The 22,949-nt window shown below is 39.7% G+C and overlaps 1 protein-coding gene across 1 annotated transcript in view; it reads left to right on the top strand.

The window, feature by feature from the left end:
- The window catches only part of FBXO47 (F-box protein 47), an 18,774-nt gene extending 11,439 nt beyond the window's left edge, over window positions 1-7,335 (top strand). Inside the window, exons 6-10 of the mRNA XM_007942014.2 lie at window positions 1,573-1,749; window positions 2,552-2,698; window positions 3,963-4,105; window positions 6,399-6,558; window positions 7,223-7,335. Coding sequence (XP_007940205.1) covers window positions 1,573-1,749; window positions 2,552-2,698; window positions 3,963-4,105; window positions 6,399-6,558; window positions 7,223-7,335 — 740 coding nt within the window. The remainder of the gene's footprint in view (window positions 1-1,572; window positions 1,750-2,551; window positions 2,699-3,962; window positions 4,106-6,398; window positions 6,559-7,222) is intronic.
- Window positions 7,336-22,949: the final 15,614 nt, after the last annotated feature.

Here is a 22,949-nt window from a genome sequence, read left to right as displayed (position 1 = left end):
ACCTTGGAAACCCAAGGAGGGGTCGCTATGAGTCAGGTCTGACTCGAGGGCATATAACAATAGCAACAACAACTCTCTGTATTGGTATAACATAGTCATGTTGCCCTACTCACTGTGTCTCAAATACACCTTACGTGTTTCTAACTCAGTACCTTTTTTCATTCTATCTCTGTTTCCTGAAATGCCATCTCTTCTCATCTTTTAATACCCAGTTTGCCTGGTCACCTCCGTAGAGCCTTATCTGATCCCTAGGACTGCAGTAATCTCTCTTCTAATTTTCAGTGTCCCTTGGCTTAACACACCAGGGGTATGTATATATGACCTTAGATCATTCTTTTCATTTATTCTTGTCTTATCTACCTAACAAAATTACACTCTTTGAAGAAAAAGACTGATTTAAACTTCTTCACTACATGATTCTTTGGAAAAATAAAAGTTTAATAATCTGCATTCTGCTAAGTAGTGCCTGGTATACCTAGTCATTCAACAAAGATTTCCTGAGATTGACCACGTGGAGGCTCTATGAACAAGACAGACCTAGAACCGTTCTTCATGGAGATTGCATTTTAATTGGGAGAAAGACAATAAATGAAGTAAGTACAGGTTGTGGAAAGTGCTGTGAAGGAAGTGCTCTTTACATAAAAACCAGAGCAAAAAAGAGCTAACTTTAACTAGGGTAGTCAGGTAAGATCTTTCTGAGGAAGTGACATTTAAGCTGATCCCTGAAGATAAGAAGAAGCCAACCATCCTAAGAACTTAAGTGCAAGGTTTCAGGTATAAGATACATGATACAGAGACTCCAAAACACAAGAGAGTTTGATATTCTACTAAAACACACACACACCAAGCCTGTCGCCATTGAGTCCATACTGATTCATGGTGACCATATAGGACAGAGTAGAACTGCCCCATAGGGTTTCCAAGGCTGAAATCTTTACAGAAGCAGACTGCCACATGTTTCTCAAGTAGAACGTTGGAGTGGGTGGTGGGTTCAAACTGCTGACCTTTCAGTTAACAGCTGAGTGCTTTAACCACTGTATAGGGCTCCAGGTACTATCAAAAGACCAAGGTGGCCAGGTCAGAGTAAGGGAGTGGTGAGTGATGAATTCAGACTTTCATTTTAGAAGACATCTCCAGCTGTTGGATACAAGACGGATAGGAGAGGGGCAAGAGTGGATGCATGAAGACAGCAAGGGAAGCTTAATAAACACTGAATAAATAAGCCCTTGAGAATCCAAAATTTTTCTGGCGAAAAATAAAGTAATACAAAACACCTTGAAGATGTATGTCTTTGACCTTTCTCTGCATTTATTTTAAAATCCAAAATCTTACAAGATTCTGGCAAACAAGCATGTCTATTGATTGACCTCTTATTCCAAGTCTCCAATATAAAGCAAAAAGGTAAGGGTAAATAGACAGTCAAAGCTATGAAGTTAGGACAGTTTAAGAACAGATAAATCTTTTGTTTACTTCCCATTTAAGATCATTAACTACAGTGATTAATAGTTGCTCTTATCAGTATATGTCTATCAGTCCTTCTAGGAAGATGAATTTACATTTCTGTCTTCATAGGAAGTGCCCGGAAACTGGAGATAAGGATCAGACTATTCTGTAGGAATGTCCTGCTTGATCACTGGACACATCGAAGTGACTCTGCTTTTTGGTTAACTCTTATATTGAAACCATGGCCTATGGTGAATCAGGCAAGATTACTGTATATCATCTTTGGGCCAGTATCTCCTCAGGATGGTGAGCACTGATTTTTCAGGGATGTATATAACTGCTTAATTATTGTCACTTAAGGAAACATCTTTTGTACCTGCTCCATTTCATCATTCCTATTAACTAACCTGTTTCATGATTTCAAAGATCTTTGCTTCATTGACTTGTGCATGACTTAAGCTTCAAAGCAGAACTGTTCTGCTATAGGCCATTACCAAATATATTCCCAACATCTCTGCTACTGTTCTAAGTAAATTTGACTTGGATTAATGTTAGAATCAGCATGCATATCTTTAGTTCACACTGACTTAAGTTAGGAGGCAGCTGGTTTAAATATGCTAGGTAGCCACAGGAAGCCAACCTAGGATTAAAATGTTGCTATGTGTAATCCACAAAGAAAATTGGTCATAGGTGAAAAATCTATGGATTGAATTACTCTGTTCTGACATAATGGTTGGGAGAGCCTCAAATATATCATACTATCTTTTGGGAAGGATATAAGTAAGTTTTATTTATTTTAATAAGATTACATCAATTATTTATTTCAATTTCTGTATGAGGATAGCATTACTTTTTTAACTAGAAGCACTGTTTTGCTTGGTGAAACTACTTTTACTTCATTTAGCTTTTGTTGCCGGGCTGCATCACATCAATAAGAGGCATTAAAATTTATTGCAATCAGAATTGACCTTCCATTATGAAAGTAGAGTATAGAAGCAATGAATTCCATTTCTAATCCAGTTCCCTTTTTTAAAAACAATCCATGAAGTCTTTATTGTAAAGCCAATTATTTTGTCATAGCCTAGTTTTTATTTCAATTACCATTCAGGACAAGTGGTTTGGCAGAAAATGATAGAAGGACCTACAGATGAATCCAGTCTAAAAGGTTTGGCTGATGCCATTAAGTTACTATATGACACAGGCACTAAAGAGTGGACAGCAGATGATGTCATCAGTCTTGTAGATGAACTATCAGGTAAAAATATAAATTTACTAACATACAATAATAATTAAAAAATTATTAGAATACAGTTATAAAATTATAATCATAATTCTACAGATAACAAATGAATTCCCTGTTGGAAGTCACTCATTGCTCTAAAATATTTTAAAAGTGTGGCTTTAAGTTTGAAAAGAATGCATATAATCAGCATACTTTTGTTGTTCATTGCCAGGGTTTCAATTCCAGCTCTTAGTGACCCATGTGGGAGCTCTGGTAGCATAGTGGCTAAGACACTTGCCTGCTCACCAGAAGGCTGGCGGTTCAAACCCACCAGCCACTCCTCGGAAGGAAGGTTGGGCAATCCTACTTCCGTAGTGATACTGCCTCGGAAACCCAAGGAGGGGTCGCTATGAGTCAGGTTTGACTCGACGGCACATAACAACAACAACAACAGTGACCCATGTGACCCCATGTTTGCAGAACAGAACTACTTCATAGGATTTTCAAGGCTCTGACCTTTCAGAAGCAGTTCACCAGGCCTCTCTTCAGAGGCATCTCTGGATGGGTTCAAACCATTGAGCAATTAACTATTTACAGCACTCGAGGACCTTATAATCAACTTATTTTCCTTCAATTACCAATTTTATATCTATCTGTATTATTACTGTTTAAAAGCTTCATACTTTAATTAGCTTAATTATTCCCATTTTGCAAGTTTCAGAAACACCCCCCAAGGTTATTTAAGAAAGAAAGCCCTCTCCTGTTGGCATGTTGTTGTTGTTGTTATGTGCCGTCGAGTCAGCCCTGACTCATAGCGACCCCTCCTTGGGTTTCCGAGGCAGTATCATCACTACGGAAGTAGGATTGCCCAACCTTCCTTCCGAGGAGTGGCTGGTGGGTTTGAACCGCCAGCCTTCTGGTTAGCAGTCAAGTGCCTTAGCCACTATGCTACCAGAGCTCCCCCTGTTGGCATAGGAGAGGTAAAATAATTTTTCCCATTCCTGAATAATCCTTTAGCTTCTAAAGATTATAAGATTTCTTTCCTTACATAGCATTAGGTAGGAGAATTGCTTTGATGACTTTTCTAATACATTTATAAGAGCCATGATGACATGGCAGTGATCTCTATCTCCAGTCGAATGCTGTAATTGAAAAACAAAAGCATTTTTTTCTGAGCTTTTCCCTTGGCACTAATTGTATTTCCAATAAAGTGATACAATATTACATGTATTTAATGATGTTTACTATAGCTATTGTGTGATTTCTCATCGAATAACTCTTCTTCCTCTAATAACAGTGGTTCCCCATGAGTGGCTTCTAGAGAATAATGCACGCCTCCTGATCCTAAGTGGGAACAACATCTGTTTCACTTTCATGGCTAGTAAAGCTGTGAATGGACAAGCCATTGAACTGGCAAGGCTGATAGTCTTTTTGGCTTTGGTAAGTAAAGACACGTTTTTTTCTAGTATATTGTTTAACATGACAGTCAACTACTGGGAGGAGTGTCCCTGAAGGAACTGAAATTTGCACAAAACATTTTGACAGAATAAGTATTTAAGTATAAAATTTTAATGTTCCTTTTTCAAAATATTAAAATATATATAATAAACTCTCCTATTTGGAAGCATTCCTTATATTATTCTGTCCCTACTTCTTGTCTAGGTTGTCATTATACAGCTCTGCCAAATTGCATTCTTTATAAAAATTCCACTTTAAAAAAGCACTCCATTTAATTTGCTTTAAAATAATCAGCGTGGGTGTATGTGGAAGTGAGTGGGGATAGAGCTCAAACAAGATTCCTGAAGCTGGGAGATAGGTACTAAGATACTGTTCTCCTCTTTTGCAGAAATTAATTTTAATTAAATTTAAAATGTCAATTTTAATTAAAACATTTTTCAAAATAAAAAGTTAAAATATATATTTAATAGTCATTCATTTAACAGAACTATATTAAGTGCTTATTATAGGCTGTACACTGTCTACTGTGGGGGATTCTAGGGCTATAGAAATTAATAGCACACAGTCTCTGACTACAGGCTGCTTACAGTCTTTTAACAGTTATCAAGGTATATATAAATGAATTGAAATTCAATGAGATAAGTGAAAAAAAAATATTTTTAAAGGTACAAACAGAGGTAGCAGAGAGGAGGATATACCTAGGCTAGAGAAAGAGAACAGGAAGAGCTTCCTAAATCCCAGTAGATATACTAGTTTTTTAAAACAAACAGGAGGAGTTCACCAAGCAGATGGCACATCATTCAGGACAGCAGGGATAGCATGTGCAGAGACCCAGAGAAGTGGGACAGGGCGTGTATTCAGGGGACTGGTGAGCAATTCAGTATTGTTTCTGAAGGATAAAATGTGCAGAGAGGAGCAGAAGGTAAGGCTGCATAGGGAGGGAGAGGCTAGTTAAGGAAGCCCATATAGGCTGTTCTGTGGAGCTTGACTTGTCCTCTGATAGGAAACTATTAAAACATTTAAAAAGGGGAGAAACATGGTCGATCTTGTGTTTTTGGAAGTCACTTTAGCAGCAGTATAGCAAATGGAACAGAGAGGAAGTCACTAGGAGTGGAAAAGCCTTCTCTAGATACCCTTCTTGGATTAACATTCCAACTCTGATCACTACTTTTTTCTAAATTGCCTCAGCTTTTTGTCTTCTCTTTGCTTTCATTTACTGATGGTGTTTTTAAGTCATTGTATATGCAAGTTCTTTGAAATTCAGGACTCTGTCATTTCTTTCATCCTGCCTTCTATAGTGCTTTACACATAATAGGTATTCAATAAATCTTTCTTGTCAGATTTTTTATATTTAGTTATATTATATCTATGCATTATATATGACTAATATATGTTTGACTAAACCCACTGCCTTTGAGTCGATTCCAACTCATAGTAACCTCCATTGGGTTTCCCAGGCTGTAAATCTTTATAGAAGTAGATTGCCTCACCTTCCTCCCATGGAAGGACTTGTAGGTTAGAACCACCAACCTTCTGGTTAGCAGCCCAATGCCTTAACCACAGCGCCACCAGAGCCCCATATATAGACTATGTGAGTTAAATTGGCCATTTAGAATGTTAGTAAATAAATCTTTTACCTTTTAGTCAGTTTTACCATGAACATGTAATCTTTACTTTAAATCTTTACCTTTTAAATAATGGAGAGAGAAATATCCTTTAAAACTCTGAAGATAAAAAGTTGGTAATATGTAGATAGAGTTCTTCTGCTGATTGAAATTGCCTATTTCTCTACGACTCACACTGTACTCCTTGAGAATAGAGGGCCGGACTTTATGGCTCATCATTGTATCACTATCTCTTAGCAGGTACTCGGTGAATATTTACTGAATGAGCAAATGAACAGAAGCATTGTTTTTCATATGTTCAATAACTATTTAAAATATTTCTTACATTAATAAATAATAATATGTGATCATCTTGAACCAGGCTTTTACTTATTTCACACCTTTTCCCACTAAAATTGTACCATTTGAAAGCAAAGGAGAATTAGCTATAAGAGCTTTCTCTTTTATAGATTCAATATGGTATCTTGTGTAAGAAATTATGTGAAATCATAAGCCATCATTGTCAATAAAACGCAATACACTGCTGTCGAGTCGAATCCGACTCATAGTGATCCCTCCTTGGGTTTCTGAGGTGGTATCACTACCGTTTTCAAATTCTAGAGCTTTCTGTACATTCAAGTTTATTATAATGCTTGTTTTTCCTAAATCAGGTGTGTGAGAAAGAATTATACTGCATGGACTGGGCCGTTAAAATGATGCAAAAAGTCTGTAAAGTCTTTAGTACTCCAGTGGAAAGAAATAACTTCCTGCAGAATGTGGCAAATGCATTTGCATGTATTATAATGGAAATGATGCAGTCAATCATGTCTGGTGAGTTCGCATGTAGATAGTGCACAGGTGTGAGTTGAAATGCGTTCTAGCCTCTATTTAAGACAGCTAGTTCTGTGTAGACTTTTCTTTCTGAACTGATAATAGAAGGAGCAAACATCTTTTTTGTTTTTCATAAGATATAGTTAGTTCTTGGTTTCTATCATTTTTAAAATCTTATATTGATTTTAATGGAAAATACAAAGTTTATGAGTCTACTTTGAAAGGAATCAATTTCAGTTTTAACACAGGAAAAAAATTAACTTGCTCCCTTATAACTATCATAATCATCATAACAATACCTTAGATTTGTACAGTTCCCAGTATAATTTACATTTATTATTTTATAGTTGTATTAAGTAGCCAATATGATAATTATCCCTATTTTACAGATGAGAAAACTAAGACTTAGAAAGATTATTGGATTTGCCCAGGGTCATAAAGTTAGAAGCAATAAAACATGAACCTGTTCTTCTGTTTTCTAATCTAGTGTTCTTATCTAATTCCATCATTTCAGTAGTTAACATCTAACTTAGTAAAGATCACTAATTAGTCTTCTATTCAAATATTACTAGGGAAAATTGGAACATCTTATGTCTCAAATAAGTCATATATGTAAAAATTTATTTTCTTTTCCCTACTGTCTGTATGTGTGTATGGCATATAGAAGATCGTGATGGAGACAACAGAAGCTTTTTAAATTTGTTCCATCTTGTGCATGCACAAGCTAACTTCCATAAAGAGGTCCTATATCTGACCATGAATACTCTCTTTACCTAAATACTCAAAAAGCCTTGTGTTTAGAGAATGCCTCACTGAACTAACAATTAGAAGAGTGCTACTTTTTCACACCCAAAGGATAGCATCTATGGGACTTTTATCAAATAATTCACAAGTTCAATAGAATTTTAGAAGCAACTGCTTATACCACTATTAATGTAAAAATAGCAGGCATATTCGAGAATATATTGAGATTCTCTGGAAAACAAGCTGTGTCTCTTCAGATTTTGGCAAACCTAACACCAAACTGGAATGGAACACTAGCTGTCCAAGAAACTTGGGCCAGCCCAACCTGTATGTGGAGATTGTTGAAGCAAGAGAAAATTCTGCTTTATCATTAGAGCAGACCTAAATTCACTAAGTAGTATGTGTCTGTTCACTTTACTTAGGTTGTATAGAAATAGCCTAGAGTGTTTTGTGAAGATTTGCCATATAGTATTTTGGAATCTATAGAATATAAATCACATTCTTTGCCACCTTCTTGGCATTGAGTACACAAAGGACGTTATATTTTGTTCATGCTTGCATGAATAGCTCAAAAACCAAAGAAAACGTGTGTGTGTATATATATGTGTGTGTGTATATACATATGTATATGTTTGTGTATGTGTGTATTTATATATGTGTATTCTTCTCTAAAATGACTCATACAAAAGGTCAATAGAGGAAGGTATATATTATTTCATTATAATAATCTTTTATATTTCCCTGAAGATTACAGTAAAATGTTGCAAATAAGGGAAAATATAAAGTGAAAGAAAGCTATTCTGCTGCCAGAACAGTCTTCACAAGTAATATGGCCTTCTTCTAAAGATTTTCAGTCTGTCTCAGAAAGTGGGACTTGCTGAAGGAACTAGAAGTATGAATGGTTAAAAGCAGCCTAGGAGAGAGAGGACCCTCTCTTCACAAAATTGAATGGACTCCAAGTAGCTCCAGGATTGTTTCAGCCTGGCTAGCATCTGCCACCACCACTTTTACTATTAAAATAAAAAATTATAATACTGCCTGAGGGGCTGAAATAATTCTGGAGCCCTTCTGGATCTCCTATTTTCTTCTTGGGTTTGATCATTTTGTTTCTTCTCAAGATACACTCCTTCCCACTGGACACTTCAGAAGCCGACTTTCTTTTTCCCAAGCTTTTGCTTTAATTCATCTTTGGAGCTGATAAAGGGAAGAAACATTTGAAGATAGGGAAATTATCAGAAGTGGGGTGTAAACTATGGGAAACACTTAAGCATTTGACAAGAGGGGCTCACTATTTAAGAAAGTGGAAGATTTAATTGGACTGAGGAAGAATGAAATTGTGGAGAAAATAGAAATGTGATAACAAGATTTTGCTATATTTCAATACCAAAAGCACTTACTTTCACTTTTGGAGGGTCAGATTAACTGTCCTTCATTGATGAAAAGTTGTCTGAAAACCTCTTAGAGCATTTCAAAGAGAGAGAGGGAGAAAGGATTGTCCAACTGTACTTCCATTGGTAGCAGTTTTTTCTTCATAGTTTAGCATTTGCGCTTTTATGCATAAACAAAGTTATTGATTTTGTCTTCTTGTCAATTTTAGAATTCACAACTAAATTATAGAGATTCTTCTCTTTTTCTCTTCCTTCCTCCTCCTTTCCATCTTCATCTCCTTTCCCTCCTCCTCCTCTTCCTCTTTCTCCTCCTTTGTCTCTCTCACTTCTCTCTCTCTCCTTTTCTCCCCCCATATATGCTTTGGGAATCTTAATAGATTTATTTATCAAAATAAATTGAGAATATGCCCATTCGATTATTTGGGGAAAAAAATTTAAAAAGTAAACATTTTAGTAAATAGTGAATATTTTACTGAAGAGATGACAAATTTCATTCTCTTAGAGAAAGACATTTGACACTGTGAGGCTTCCTTTAATTATTTGAAATTATCCAAATCTACACAGCGGTTAAATTTTCAGCAAATATACAAAAGAAACATGCTTTAATTTTAGACATTTTTTAATCTGTATTTTGAATCTCATTACACATTTGAACTGATATAACTGCTGTAAAATTTTTTTGAACACTCACATTATTTCATTATTCTTAATAATAGTGAGATTATCATCTCACCCTGCCAAAAAATTTAGAACATAAAAAGTTTGATTCATTCTTTGGGTGCAGTAGGTAAATGATATAATTTTGCTAAAAGTAAATTGCCAAATTCTTAATTCTATCATTAATGGATAAAGTAACATTTGAAATCCAATTTGCAGTTTCCTCAATTCAGCAGTTCAGTTTTTTGTTAAGTACGTTTATCATTAGAAACAAGGTGTGATAAAATTTGGAAGTGGAAGTTAACTTGCAAAAACATGTACTATTATTATTCCCACTAGTATTGATGTTGTGTGATAGTATAGACAGTCATATTGACACAAGAAAAGCATTTGCAAAATGAAGAGCCTAAAGATACTAGGATATTGTCAATTTCTAACTCTAGAACAGTCATTATACGATGAATGTGTAAACTAATAGCTCAGATAATTTAGCCTGTATATATATATATATTTCTATATATATATATATATATATAATTATGTATTATTATATATATATTTTTAATTGCCTCAGTCTTCTTTGACTTTGTCGGATGATTTTTATTTCTACTGGAAGGCAGGCTCGACAGCACATTATTATATTTATCATCATTATTGTTTTCACACACATGTACCACACCTTTCTAGTACTAATGACTAACAATGCTACTCTTCTTAGAAACTAAAGTTTATATCTTGTGATAAATACACTGTACCTTAGAACATAGACCATCTACTGTTAACACTTCCAATGATTCCTTATCATGCCCTCTGTCTCCCCAACTTTATTGTATTCATAATGCAGGCAGTAAATTATGATTATTAGGAATTAGTTCAGGCTGCTGTTGAACCAGGATGCTCTCAATAGCATGAACAAGAGGCATATATTGCATACTTTTCTTATCATATGATGACTTAGCTCACGCTTTCAGTTCTTTTGTTAAAAGCAATTATTTTATTGCCAGGATAATTATTCACCTTTGGAGACTAGAGCAGTTACAAGGTGCTCAGCAAAAAGTGCAACAGGAAGAGTCATCTTATGTCAATAAAAAACACACTTAAAAAAAAAAACAACCTTAATCTCCTCATCTGATTATTATTCAAGAGCTAACTTCTTGATATGAATAGTACTCAATTATATGATTATAGATTTTTATGTCAAATATTGTGAAGGGTGAAAACAAAGTTGCTACAAAAGCCTCTTTGGTTATTGGACATCTTCCTAGTACTGTGACTTCTTTAACAATTCCACTAGCAAGTAGCTATGAAACCTGTAAAAACAAAAGATAAGGACATATGCTTCTTGGTTTATTGAGATATCCCTAAGATAGGAAAGATGACAGCTATATGGACAGTTTTCTCCAAGTTTTGTTTTTTTTTTTTTAAGTGCTAAAGGACTAACTTTTTTTTTTTTTTAATCAAGAAAGTAAATATAACTACAGAAAATGTTTCAAGTAACTGGATAGTTTTAAAGAACTGTTTAGCCTTAAAAGTCTCTTAAATTAAAAAAAAAAAACTTGTTGATCACTGCTTTCTTAAAGGTATATAAAACTGGAAAGTATACATTGTTATTTGAAAAGTTTTGTATTTGTGGTTGATGCCTAAATATTTAAAACTTGCTTTTATTTATTATTTATTAATACTAATAAAATTAGAGACATTTCCAACCCATTCAGAGTTTGTCATTATGAAAGTCATTAAGTGAATAATTCCTTTAGAATATTTATAGGGTAACTTATCTTTATATAAGCTGTCATTATAGTGGTGCCATGATCAAAAAATGACATTTTTATGTAAACTAATGTTGCAATTATATATTTATATACCAGGAGCTCTGGTAGCATAGTGCCTAAGGCACTTGACTGCAAACCAGAAGGCTGGTGGTTCAAACCCACCAGCCACTCCTCGGAAGGAAGAGGGGGCAATCTACTTCCATAGTGATACTGCCTTGGAAACCCAAGGAGGGGTCGCTGTGAGTCGGATCTGACTCGATGGCACATCACAACAACAACAACATATATATATGCTTAATATTATGGTGTGTAAAAAAAATTGAATAATTATCTACAAGCAATAACTCATAAACTGAACAGTAGTCTATAAGTAGGACATTAATCTATATTCTGCTGTTTTATTTGGAGACCAAATCTCCAAGCAATTAATATTCCAATTTTTGCTAAATTAGAAATGCTATAATTATCTTAGTTTAACACCAGTTTAAAAAAACAAAATAGGTAAGTATTGTGGATTACCTGCAATTTCCCATGACTACAGGATTTTGTAGTATTTTTCTAAAAACAAAAGATTTCTTAAATATTTCTAAATTTCTTTTCCTTAGCATGTTTAATTTTATAATGGTGATTTTATAACGGGGATTTCTCCGGCTTCCCTTTTTATATTTAACTTTGATGTTATATTTGTTTAAAGTAGATGGAGCAAAACTGACTTAGAAGAGGCCATTCTAGATTTAGTAAATATTTGGAGTTTGATAAAGCCAAAACATAATATTTGCAAAGACAATTTTCCACTTCAGCTATGCTTCCATACTTTATTAAAAGAATTGTCATCCCTATTATCTTTGAGCAATTTAAAATTAAAATCCTATTTTAAAGGTTTTGGAGATCTAATCAACACTAAATTCAAGCCTTTTGAAAGCAAACAGATTTTCTGAAATTCAATAAATCATGTCAGACCAAATTGCAAATTCACAAACTTTGGGTTTGATTCCATATACCCAGAACAATGAGTCTTAGGTGGTTCTAACTTAGTAACATTTAACTTTCCATTATTTGTTTTCCAAAATAGATTACTTTAGTAATCCTTTCCTCTGAAATAAAACATACCACTTTCCCACACTTATTTCATCAAGAAAGCAGGTATTTGTATAATGAATTAGCATCATGTCACACTAATTTTTAAAGTAATTTGCAGTCATCAGAAATGTTCTTACTACAATGATATCACCCAAGTACAATCCCCATTTTATAAGACATAATTGCTCTAAGATATGGATTTTTAAAATGTATACCAAACCTGTTGCCATCCGACTCATAGTGACCCCATAGACATAGCAGAACTGCCCCATAGGGTTTTCCAAGGCTATAAATCTTTATGGAAGCAGACTGCCACATCTTTCTCCCTCAGAGTGGCTGGTACGTTAGCAGCCAGTGGCTTAACCATTGTGCCACCAGGGCTCCTCTCGTAAAATGTACACAAAATTTATATCACAGAGGTAAATTTTAAATTACATTTTAAGATACCAACATACGCCAGATCACAAAAAAAAAAAAAATTTTTTTAAAGATGCCAACATATAGTTTAAATGTGAAATTAAAAGCAAATGATGAACACATACTAAAACTCTGCTATGAAGTGGCACATTAAGCAATGAGTATAGACACAGAGTCATAACAAATTTATTTCAAAATGAAAGTATGTATTTTTAATACCATATTTCATAGGCATCAGAAATCTTTCTGCTTATGCTGTGCCCAATACCAGTGGTGGATATAATTGGTGTATAACTAGAACTGACTGATGTTTTTCACTGAAATAATAAGTTATTTCAACTTTGTATAGCTCAGACTGAAGAGCCATGACCTCATAAAAGACTGGATTGAGCTTGGTTACTTAGAAAGTCTACCATAAAGTGCTATACCACCATAATTAATTGTGTAATATGGACCCCTTCAAAATACTGCCACTTGCCTGAATCACTTAGATAAGGGCACAGAGCTGATATCTTGGCTTGAATAGAAAAATTTAAGATTATGCCAAAGAATCAGAAGAATATTTTAGTGGAAAATGTCATATCAAGGACTGCATAGATAACTGAAGATTATTCCTCAATGTATTACTTTTCAGAGCTCTGCTTCTTGCATTAATGTGGCAGGTTACCTATTTTTTGTCACATACCACCATACAGTATTACATATGTTAATATTCCCCAAATTGCTTACTCCCATTATCACTGATAGATATATATATTTTGTCATTTTCTCTTCTCAATGTGGCTGTTGATGCCAGAAAACACGTCGAGTTTTTATTATAAAGGAGCTCTGGTGGCAGAGTGCCTAAGACATTTGACTGTTAACCAGAAGGTTGGTGGTTCAAACCCGCCACTCCATGGAAGGAACTCTGGGTGATCTACTTCCTTAAAGACTTACCGCCTCAGAAACCCCCAGGGGGTCACCATGAGTCAGAATCAACTCTATGGCAGTGAGTTTTGTTTGTTTGTTTGTTTTTTTGCTGGTAAGCTTTTAACAGTTTGTTCCATGGGAATTCTCTCAAAACTGTAGTTTCCAAAAAGAATGCATCTTAGAATTATAGAATTTTTCAGTGCAAAGGGACATTAACAATAATCTAGTCCCTTTCATTTGACAGAATAAACTGAAGCCCTAAAGGCTCAATGACTTAATGAAGGTCTCAAAATTTGTTGCAGAGACAAAGCTTCCAGAACTGTAATTTCCTGGTCAGGATTTTAAAATGCAAGTTTTCTAATTGTGACATATCATATTACCTTAATTTTATTTCTCTTCAAAACGTAGACACTAAATGCAATGTTATTAATAAAATATATAAATTTCATCTTCTTGTTTATCTTTAAGCTATAAGGGGAAAGTAAACGTAAAATAATTTGGATGTGCTTTTCAAAGGAAAAGATACCACATATTTGGAAGCCAGTTCTATTCTGGACCCCAAGTTATGTTTGTTTCTTCAGCCCTAATTGGGCAAAGAAATATGTTGAGATTTTTTCCAGAAAAGGAACACTTTGACAATAAAATAAATAAATAAATATTTTATGGGTAAGAGAGAGTTTTTCCCAAATAGTAAGTGTAGCCATCTTATTTCAGTATAATCCAGCAAGACACAAAGAATGAGGACTGTAAATAAAAATCTTTAAATAAAAAACTGGAGCCCACGTGATATAAGGTGGGGGTAGAAATGGTAAGTCTTAAAACTCAAGTTTCTTCTGGCTAGGGTGAGACAAGCCAAACCACACAAACCCAGATTGTGCAATCTGAGGACAGTGATAGGGTGACTTCTCCATAGATAAAGATAAGCAACTGAGCTCTTGAATTTACCAGGAAATCTCTATGTGTGAGAAAAAAGAATTTATTTTAGCATAATAGGCAGTTGAATTTAGACCTAGGGAAAGGCTATCAAAATGAATGGTAACTTTAATGAGGCTACATTTCAACCCTCCGTGCTCTTTAGCTCAAACACACACAGCCACTGCCAGCCTTGTCCAAGAATTCCTGATGTCCCACTCAGTTTCTCTGTCTCTGAGCTCAAAGAGTCCCTTGCTTGCCAGGGGTTAATCATATCCGGAAGGCTCTGGAAGAGGTCTGCTGGGCAGCCCAACTGCGGCTGTCGATAAGCGGCCTCTTGGACTGGAGACCAGGAGCTGTGGGAAACCCAGAAACAAAAGGGCTCAGAGGGGAATATCAGTAAGGGTATGAGCTCCCAAGTACTGGTCAGGAAAATTAGAAGTTCCTCTCTCCTGTCCACCAAACCCCATACACAGAAAAAGGACGCTTTAACCCACCCTCCAAGCCCCACCCACAAGTAAATTACGTTTGCTCTCTCAGCCTCCAGCGAGAATGAGAATGAGAATGCAAGCACAATTATAAACTACTGTGTTGACGTCTGATGAGATGTGTTTTGCCCTTAACTACTAGGGGAAAAAGGACAACGTGTAGTTTGAGCACCTAATTTGAATAAGAAAGTAAAGAAAATGCGCCTTCCTTGTCATGCACACCACTCCCAACTCACCCAACGAAAAGTCCTTTGCATTGTGGGTATTATTTTTAACTTTAAATATCTTATTTTAAATTAGGTCCTCAAAAAAGAAGTTGGTTTATTTAAAAAAAAAAATTATTTTCAAAGTGGTCTGAGAAATACTACATCAATGCATCTGAGGAAAACAAAAAAAATTGAAAAGCAAGCTCTTTTAGTTTTGTTTTGAGTCAATACCCGGAATAATGGCCAGAAGCACAAATCCACCGTTGTATCAGCAGGCGGGAGGCTCGGCCGTTCAGCTTCATCCTTCCCTTCGGAGTGGCAATCTCGCGGGCTTGCTGGAACCGAGGATTCCACACCACTAGAGCAGATAGATAATGTAGGACAGGATGACCAGGCCTATGATGGCAAAGAACATCAGGATGAAAATATCCAGCATTATGGAGCCCTTGGCTGACGAGGTCCCTGGATTCCGGGAAAACGTGAGCTGTGAGCACGGAAGTTGCAGTCGGTGAAGACAAATGGCTCCCCTCCAGCCTTCACTGCTCACCCTTCGTTCTTTCCCCTCCCCGCTCCCGAGACCTGAGACTAAGGGATGCCGCAGCTCCTTCCGCAGCCTCCTTCCCTCCAACCTCCTTCACCCCACCATTTAACCAATCACAAAGCCCCGGGGTGGGTAACCAGGGAACCGCTAGATTCAGAGCAGACAAAATTGAGGAGGTTCACATTCTTCTCAGGAACCCTACCCTACTGCTTTCTACCTAAATATGTCCATGATATGGATGCTGATCTCTATCCAGACCTTGGAATGAATTCTCTTGACTGCCTTTCTGCGTGTTTTTTTTTTTTTTCCCCCCCTTTCCTCTCTGGCAAACTATAGACACAGAATAAAAGTTGGGAGTTGGATGGGTCATTGGCAAGTTCTAAAAATCACATTACAACACCTGTCAGTTTGTTTTATTGTGATGGCTTACATATTGCATGCTAGAAACTATGCCACTGGTATTTCCAGCAGGGTCACTTCTGGTGGACGGGTTTCAGAGGAGCTTCCAGACTTCCTAGGCAGTCTAGAAAGAAAGACCTGGTGATCTACTTCTGACAGTTAGCCAGTGAATATCCTATGGAGCACAGCAGAATACCGCCCTATACAGTACAGGACCATGAGCCTCCTAGATCGGGAAGCACCCAAAATATACACAGTGGCAGCTACCCAGAGGGAGGGAGGAGTTCCACCTCCTACTTTGGTGAGTAGTGACTGGGATCTTAAAAGCTTGCAAGCAGCCATCTAGATGCAATGATGGGTCTCTCTCCTCGTCCAGAGCAAAGAAGAATTAGGAAAACCAAAGATTCGTGGAAACAATTAGTCCAAGCGACTGGTACACCATGCGATCCACAGCCTGTACAACTTAGACCAGAAGAACTAAATGATACCTGGCTACCACTGTCAACCACTCAGAGGGGGATCTATGTAGGAGATCCTGGATAGATAGGGAGAACAATGTAGAACAAAACTTAAAATCATTTGGAACAAAAAGGGTGGGGGGGCCCAGGTTTGCTGGTCTGATAGAGCCTGGTGGAACCACTGAGACTATAGCCCCTAGCTGCCCTTCAGGTCTGGAATTGAACCTACACCTGTGGCTTCCAGCCAAACAAAAGACAGAGATATGAGTTGAACATGTACCTGAGGAAGATACACTCCTTGGAGGAAACAATCATGGGAGAATAGAAGGGCTGTTCATGCCCAGGGAGACAGCTCAGGGGGCAGGAGTGCATGGAGGGATGGACACAGGGAAGAGGTAACTATTGGGAGGAAGTGGGAGGGGAGCTGTTGCATTGGGGTAAACTGTAGTTAATGTCACGAGACAAAGTGTGTGTGAACTTCTGTATGGGAAGTGAATTTGCGCTGTAAACTTCCACCCAAATCCCCCCCCCAAAAAAAAAAAAAAATACAGTGGCCACAACAATGGACTCAAACCTACCAAGGATAGTTATGATCACGCAGGACTGGGCAGTGTTTCATTCTGTTGTTCATGGAATAGCCCTGCGTCGGAGCTGACTCCACGGCAACCAACCACAGGCATGCTATGGGGGAGAAATGGACAGCGATCTCATGTGAGTCTCAGCATCCCTGGGAATGAGTTAACATTCATGGCATTCCTCCACTGCACCAGATAATGCACACATGGTGTAATGTCAACCTCCCTACAACTCTTATAGACAGGCTCAGAGATTGTCAGTAACTTGCCTAATGTTCCCCAGCTTGGAGATGGCAGCAACCAAGATTCAAAGCTAGGCTTGGCTGACTCCACAGACCATACTCTTTCTACTGCCCTCACTAATCTGAAAGGCCCCTCAGCTCTACCTGTGCTGCTCAGTTTGTGAGGTGTTTTGCTTCCATCCATACAGGTACAGAGGCCTTTCCATCTAGTTCCTTCTTCTCTGTGCAGTCATTACCCACGTGCTGGTTTTATTTTGTATCCTTTTTCGGAGAGTTCAGCAGTGTATACATATAGACACTGAAGAATGCCATTAGGCCCATACATGTGTCAGTAAGAGTGTCTAGAAGTGAAAATTCAAGATAGTGGTTTCCTCTAAGGGAGAAAGAGGGATGGATGTTTTTTATTTTTTAAACTAGATGGTGAGGACTCAGTTATGTCTTATATTGTTTTGTTTTTTCCTCTTAAATAAAACAAAAAAACAACCTTCCAGTGACATCTCTGAGGCCCTCTTTGGCCTCAACCCGAATATTGTTTTTGAAGGGCCCTAGGATAAAAGTATTAGTACCCACCTACCCCCAATGGCACTCAGGCCATTTCTAGAAGGGGTCTGGAGACTCCTCCCATTGGCCCAGCTCTGAAGCAGAGCACAGAGCTTTCTGTGAGCTGGGAGTGGAAACACAGGGCCTTTGCCTTGTTGTTGTTGTTATGTGCCACGGAGTCAGATCCAACTCATAGCGACCCCTCCTTGGGTCACTATGGAAGTAGATTGCCCAACCTTCCTTCCGAGGAGTGGCTGGTAGGTGTGAACAGCCAGCCTTCTGGTTAGCAGTCAAGTGCCTTAGCCACTGCGCTACCAGTGAAGCCTCCTGGGAAGAGGGGGCTGCAGCTCCACAGACAAAGGGGGGTAGGTGAGAGGAGGCATGATTTACCAATTAACTCCCTTTTATTGGGAAAATATGAGGCAGCCAGCTCCTTTGGAGGGGAGCAGGTGTCAGTGTTGTTTTTTATTATACCACCCCCCCCCACAGCCACTCCCTATACTTATTCAGTTCTGCTGACTCAGTACACGTCACCCTCCTGATTACAGATGCTCAGTTCAGGGAAAACCGCTCTCTCCACCCTGCTGCTGTCCTGAGGCCAGAGAATACCTTAATTCTGAGCCGAAAAGTGGGAAATACCCCTCTCCACAAAGTGGATATGAGGCTGACTGGTGGTACCAGGCTGAAAGGGTTGAAGGTGGAAGGGACTGGACTCCCTGCTCTATCACTGTCCCCTTCCCAACTCCACACAGAAAGAGGGGAGGCACCTAGACTTTTGGCAGAGGTCACAGACTGTGGACACATGGAGCCATGGGGGTGGGTAGCTGTTTTTGCTGATATGAGAGCTGTAAAAAGCATTGGCTGTGGCCCACTGTGGCAAAAGGAGCGTGGCGTGGGACTATGAGCACCACTCCAGGGATCCCAAGACCCACAGCTCTGCTCCCGTCCATATGACTTCCACCAGACCCCTCACTCTTCTGTGTTTCAGTGACACCCGTCTGTAAAATGGACATCACAGTAGTTATTTCTCCCATGGGGAGAAAAATGTGGAACAAAACTCAAAATAATAGTGACAACCAGGCTTATCGGTCTAACAGAGATTGGTGGAACCCCTGAGACTATGGCCCTTAGTCACCCTTCAAGCTGGACCTGAAATCACTCCCATAGCTCAACTTTCAGCCAAACAGCCAAACAGACCAAGGAGGTACACACGTCTTAGAACAATCAACCATATGAAGTCAAAAGGACAGCGTTTGCCCAGGGATAAAGCTCAGAAGACAGGAATGGATAGGAAAGGATAAGTGAAAATAGTAACCACAGGAAGTGGGGAGAGTGCTGTTACACTGTAGGGACTTCATTCAATGTCACAAAACAAAACATGTATGAACAGTCAAATGGAGAACCAATCTGCTCTGTAAATTTTCACTCAAATCACAATAAAAAAAAAGTGTTAAAGATCATATTCATATGATAAAGCATACTGCTTTAGGTTGCCAGATCACCTTATAGATGAGTTCAGGCCTTATCCCATGGCAGACTGTCTCAGTCCCTCTGTCAATGCATCAAATGTGCATTGAGCTCCTACTATGTGCCAGGCAGTGGCCAAGTTTTATAACTGTTCCATTCCCAAGGTGAGACTGGACAAGGTTTATTGAATTCGTTAATTCAATAAATATTTACTGAGCAGGTATGTGCCTGTCCCTAAGCAGGTACTGCACATTTAAAAATGAATTAGACCCACTACCTGCCTTGCCTTCATGGTCCTTGGGTGACAAAAAAGGTTTAAGTGTTTGAATCCACCCAGAGGCACCTCACAAGACAGGCTTGGGTAACTGCTTCAAAGGGTCACAGTCTTGAAAACCCTATAGAGCGTGGCCCTACTGTCTACATTCAGGGTCACCGTGAGTCAGAAGCGACCTGACAGCACCCAACCACCTGCCCTCTGGGGAGGCTGGGGAGCATCCGGGGAGACAGAAGCATTACTAGTCAAAACAGGAAGACTATGGGGGCTCAGGGAAGCTGCGGGGAGTGTGTCCAAGCTGGGCACAGGGGATGAATGGGAAGAGGGTTCACAAAGGAGGCAGTAGGTCCCAGGGCCTCAGTGGGAAAGCGAGCTGCCTTCTCCTCCCTCCCAGGCTAAAGGCTTCCAGAGGGAGTCATTCTTCTTCCTGAAGGTCAGCAGGGCTCCCTGGAGGGCAACAGGCCAATGGCCCAAGCAGACGGGACACGTAGCGGCACCCACCAGCACCTCAGAACCAGAGAGGGAAGCAAGTCAGCAGGTAAAAATTATACTTTTATTTGAGTCACCAGGAGAAAGATTCACTTGTGGTTCAAGTCAAATGTTCAGAATAACAGGCCAGAGAGATTTGATCCCAAGCACAAGCCCACAAGGGAGGGGACCAAAACAGACCAAAGACAACAACCCCATATAAAAAGATGAATGGACAGTATCACACACACGGATGAAATGTCTGGACAGAGGCAAATTTCACATGGTCATTTCGGTTTCTTTTTAAATACAAGTTTTTGGGGTGTTTTTTTTTTTTTTTTCTTTTCCAGCTTAAAAAAAAAAAAGAAAGGCCCAAAAGTGCGTATGTGAGGGGAAAAAGATAGAAATTAAGCCATAAAGTAGTTTTTTTCCCTAGAGGGATGTGAAGGAGAAAACAGGAAGCAGTGCTGGGAGAATTCACTTTTCTCACCATTGGGCTTCTTGTATTTTATTATTGGTCCAATAAACCTATATTCACATTCTAGCTTTGATGTGTTTTCTTTCCTGGGATTAGGTTGGCTAAAAGACCTCTGTGAACTGTTGAGAAAAGGTCAGGGACTCGACCCAGCCCTCAGGGTTCTGTGCTCTTCTAGGGATAGAAGGTTCTGGTAAGGAGCAAGGACTCCCAGCAGCCCCTGGGTCCCTCAGCACCAGTGTGATGGTCCCTCCTCTCTCTAGGGGTAAGAAAATGTCCCCTCTATTTTTAGGATGGGAGGAGTACAAGAGCAGACAGCAAGATTCCAATGGCTGCCTTTTCTTGTTTTGGAAGGAAAATTAAGCTGAATGAAAACAGGTTGCTTCTTGTTTTCCAAGCCCTCCCTTGTAAGGGGAGGTGGAGCCCTTCCCATCTACTCACCACCCTCTCAACCCCAGGTCCTCCTACCAGCTGTGTTCTTGACCTTTGGTCCCAGAATCCACATTGTGCTTTGAGATCAAGAGGAAATGAATGGAATGGACCAGCCTCCCCCAAGGCTCCCAAGATTGCTCCTCTGTTTCCTCACTTCCCAAATCACACAACATAAGACACTTCCCCTGCCCTCATCTCCCATTCAAAAGGGGAAAGGGGATTGGTCAGGAAGTCATTTCCTCAACTCTCCGATTTGGGGAAAATATTCCCAAATCAAGTAATAAGCAGTTGATAAAAGCACCTGTGATGACTTGGTTGAATATGCCCCCTAACACCTTCAGGTCCCCTCCCTCACCAAAGGCCCTGCAGGGTCAAGTATGCAAAGGACCTGGTTAGACTCAGGGTGATGAAAATGGGGGAGAGGGGGGCACAGAAGGGTGACAGGAAAACCAGAGATGAATAAAGCCAGGCAAGGGTTGTCACAGTTGCCAACGAGCTGAGAAGGAACTTGAATGTAGCACCATCTTTCCCTTCCTCACCCTGGAGTCTGCACTTCCAGTTATGTAGCCCTGGGTCACTCTCCCTCTGTTCCAAGGGGGGCTTTGTGTAAGTGAGGGAGAGGCCTGAGGGGAGAGCTCCCAGAGTGAGGCATCCAAGAGAAAGTAGGAGTTTTCAACCCAAAGAACATAGAAGGAACTTTGCTCCTCAGGGCCCTCCCCTTTCACTGTGGGTTTTGAGGACAATATCAGAAGATGGCTCCAGGTACCCTGACAGGTATCCGCTTGCACATAACCCCAGAGACATCTGCAGATACATCTCTTTGCCACCTTTTCTCACATTCACACACTCACCTTTCACAGACACTTATGCACACACACACTCTTTCCTCCACACATGCTAAGTCCTGGAGATACACAGGTTCCTGCTGGCTTTGCTCAGTGCCAAGTCCATTTGGCTTTGGGCCAAGACTGAAGGCTATGGATGGCCTGGGGCATCTTATCATGAGAAGCAGGGAGGAGCAGACTACCTAACCCTGATCACAGGGTGCTGGAGCTGGCATGGAGAGAGGCCCCAAGGCTTCCTTGTCCCTCCCTTTAGGAGTATGGGCTTCCACCAAGGAAGCAAATAAGGGTGCCTGGAGATTAGGGGTAGAAGGGGGGAAAAGGGGCTGCAGGAGAGAACATCCTGTTCCCCTCCTTCCTCACAGCAGTCCCTAAAATTAAGAAAAGCAAGAACTTGACCCAAGCCATGCTTCCCAGAGAACTCTTCACCTACACCAGTTCTGTGTGGGCAGGAGGGCAAAAATCACAGTGTGAGAAGGAACACATGTGGGGAGGGGGGCAATTAGCCCCAGTGTGGGAACTTTACCTCCTTTTGTTGTCCTTGAGAGAAGGAGACCCCTTGGTGAGCCAGCAGCCCTATCTTTGAGAAGTAGAGGTAAAGCCCATCACACTGGTCCCTACATAACAGCAGGCCCCGTCTCTATCCCAGGGGCAAGTTGGGGTCCTACTCCTTGGAATGTGTGGAGCCCCTCCCCTTAGGGATCCTGGGGCTCACCCCAGTCCTGGAATGTTTGGGTGTATGAGGGGGTGGCCAAGAGGTTCTGAGGGGGCAGAACACAGAGAAGGCAGTGAAGGCCTGCTTCCCATTCCAGCCCAGCCCTACAGGCCACGCCCTCCTCAGAGAAGCCCACGCCTGTTCCATCCAGAGAGATGACCCAGAAGTTGGTCAAGGGGATAACCAGCCAGAGAAAGGAGCCCGCGGGAGTGGCAGAACAAGGCTTCAGTTGACAAAAGAAGCTGGAAGGGGGAGTGGGAAGAAACAAGCTGTCGCAGATTTAAAAAAAACAGAGATTCCTGAGGGGCGATGGCCACTTCAGGATGGATGCGATGCTGTGGAATGCACTGAAGACGGAAGGTGGGGCGGGGCGCTGCCAGCGGGCCAGGC

The sequence above is a fragment of the Orycteropus afer genome, unplaced genomic scaffold, assembly GCF_000298275.1.
Source record: "Orycteropus afer afer isolate SDZICR_OR568_19922 unplaced genomic scaffold, OryAfe1.0 scaffold00085, whole genome shotgun sequence".
Lineage (NCBI taxonomy): Eukaryota > Metazoa > Chordata > Mammalia > Tubulidentata > Orycteropodidae > Orycteropus > Orycteropus afer.
Note: the sequence above shows the minus strand (reverse complement) of the source record. Positions and strands in the feature narration are given on the sequence as shown.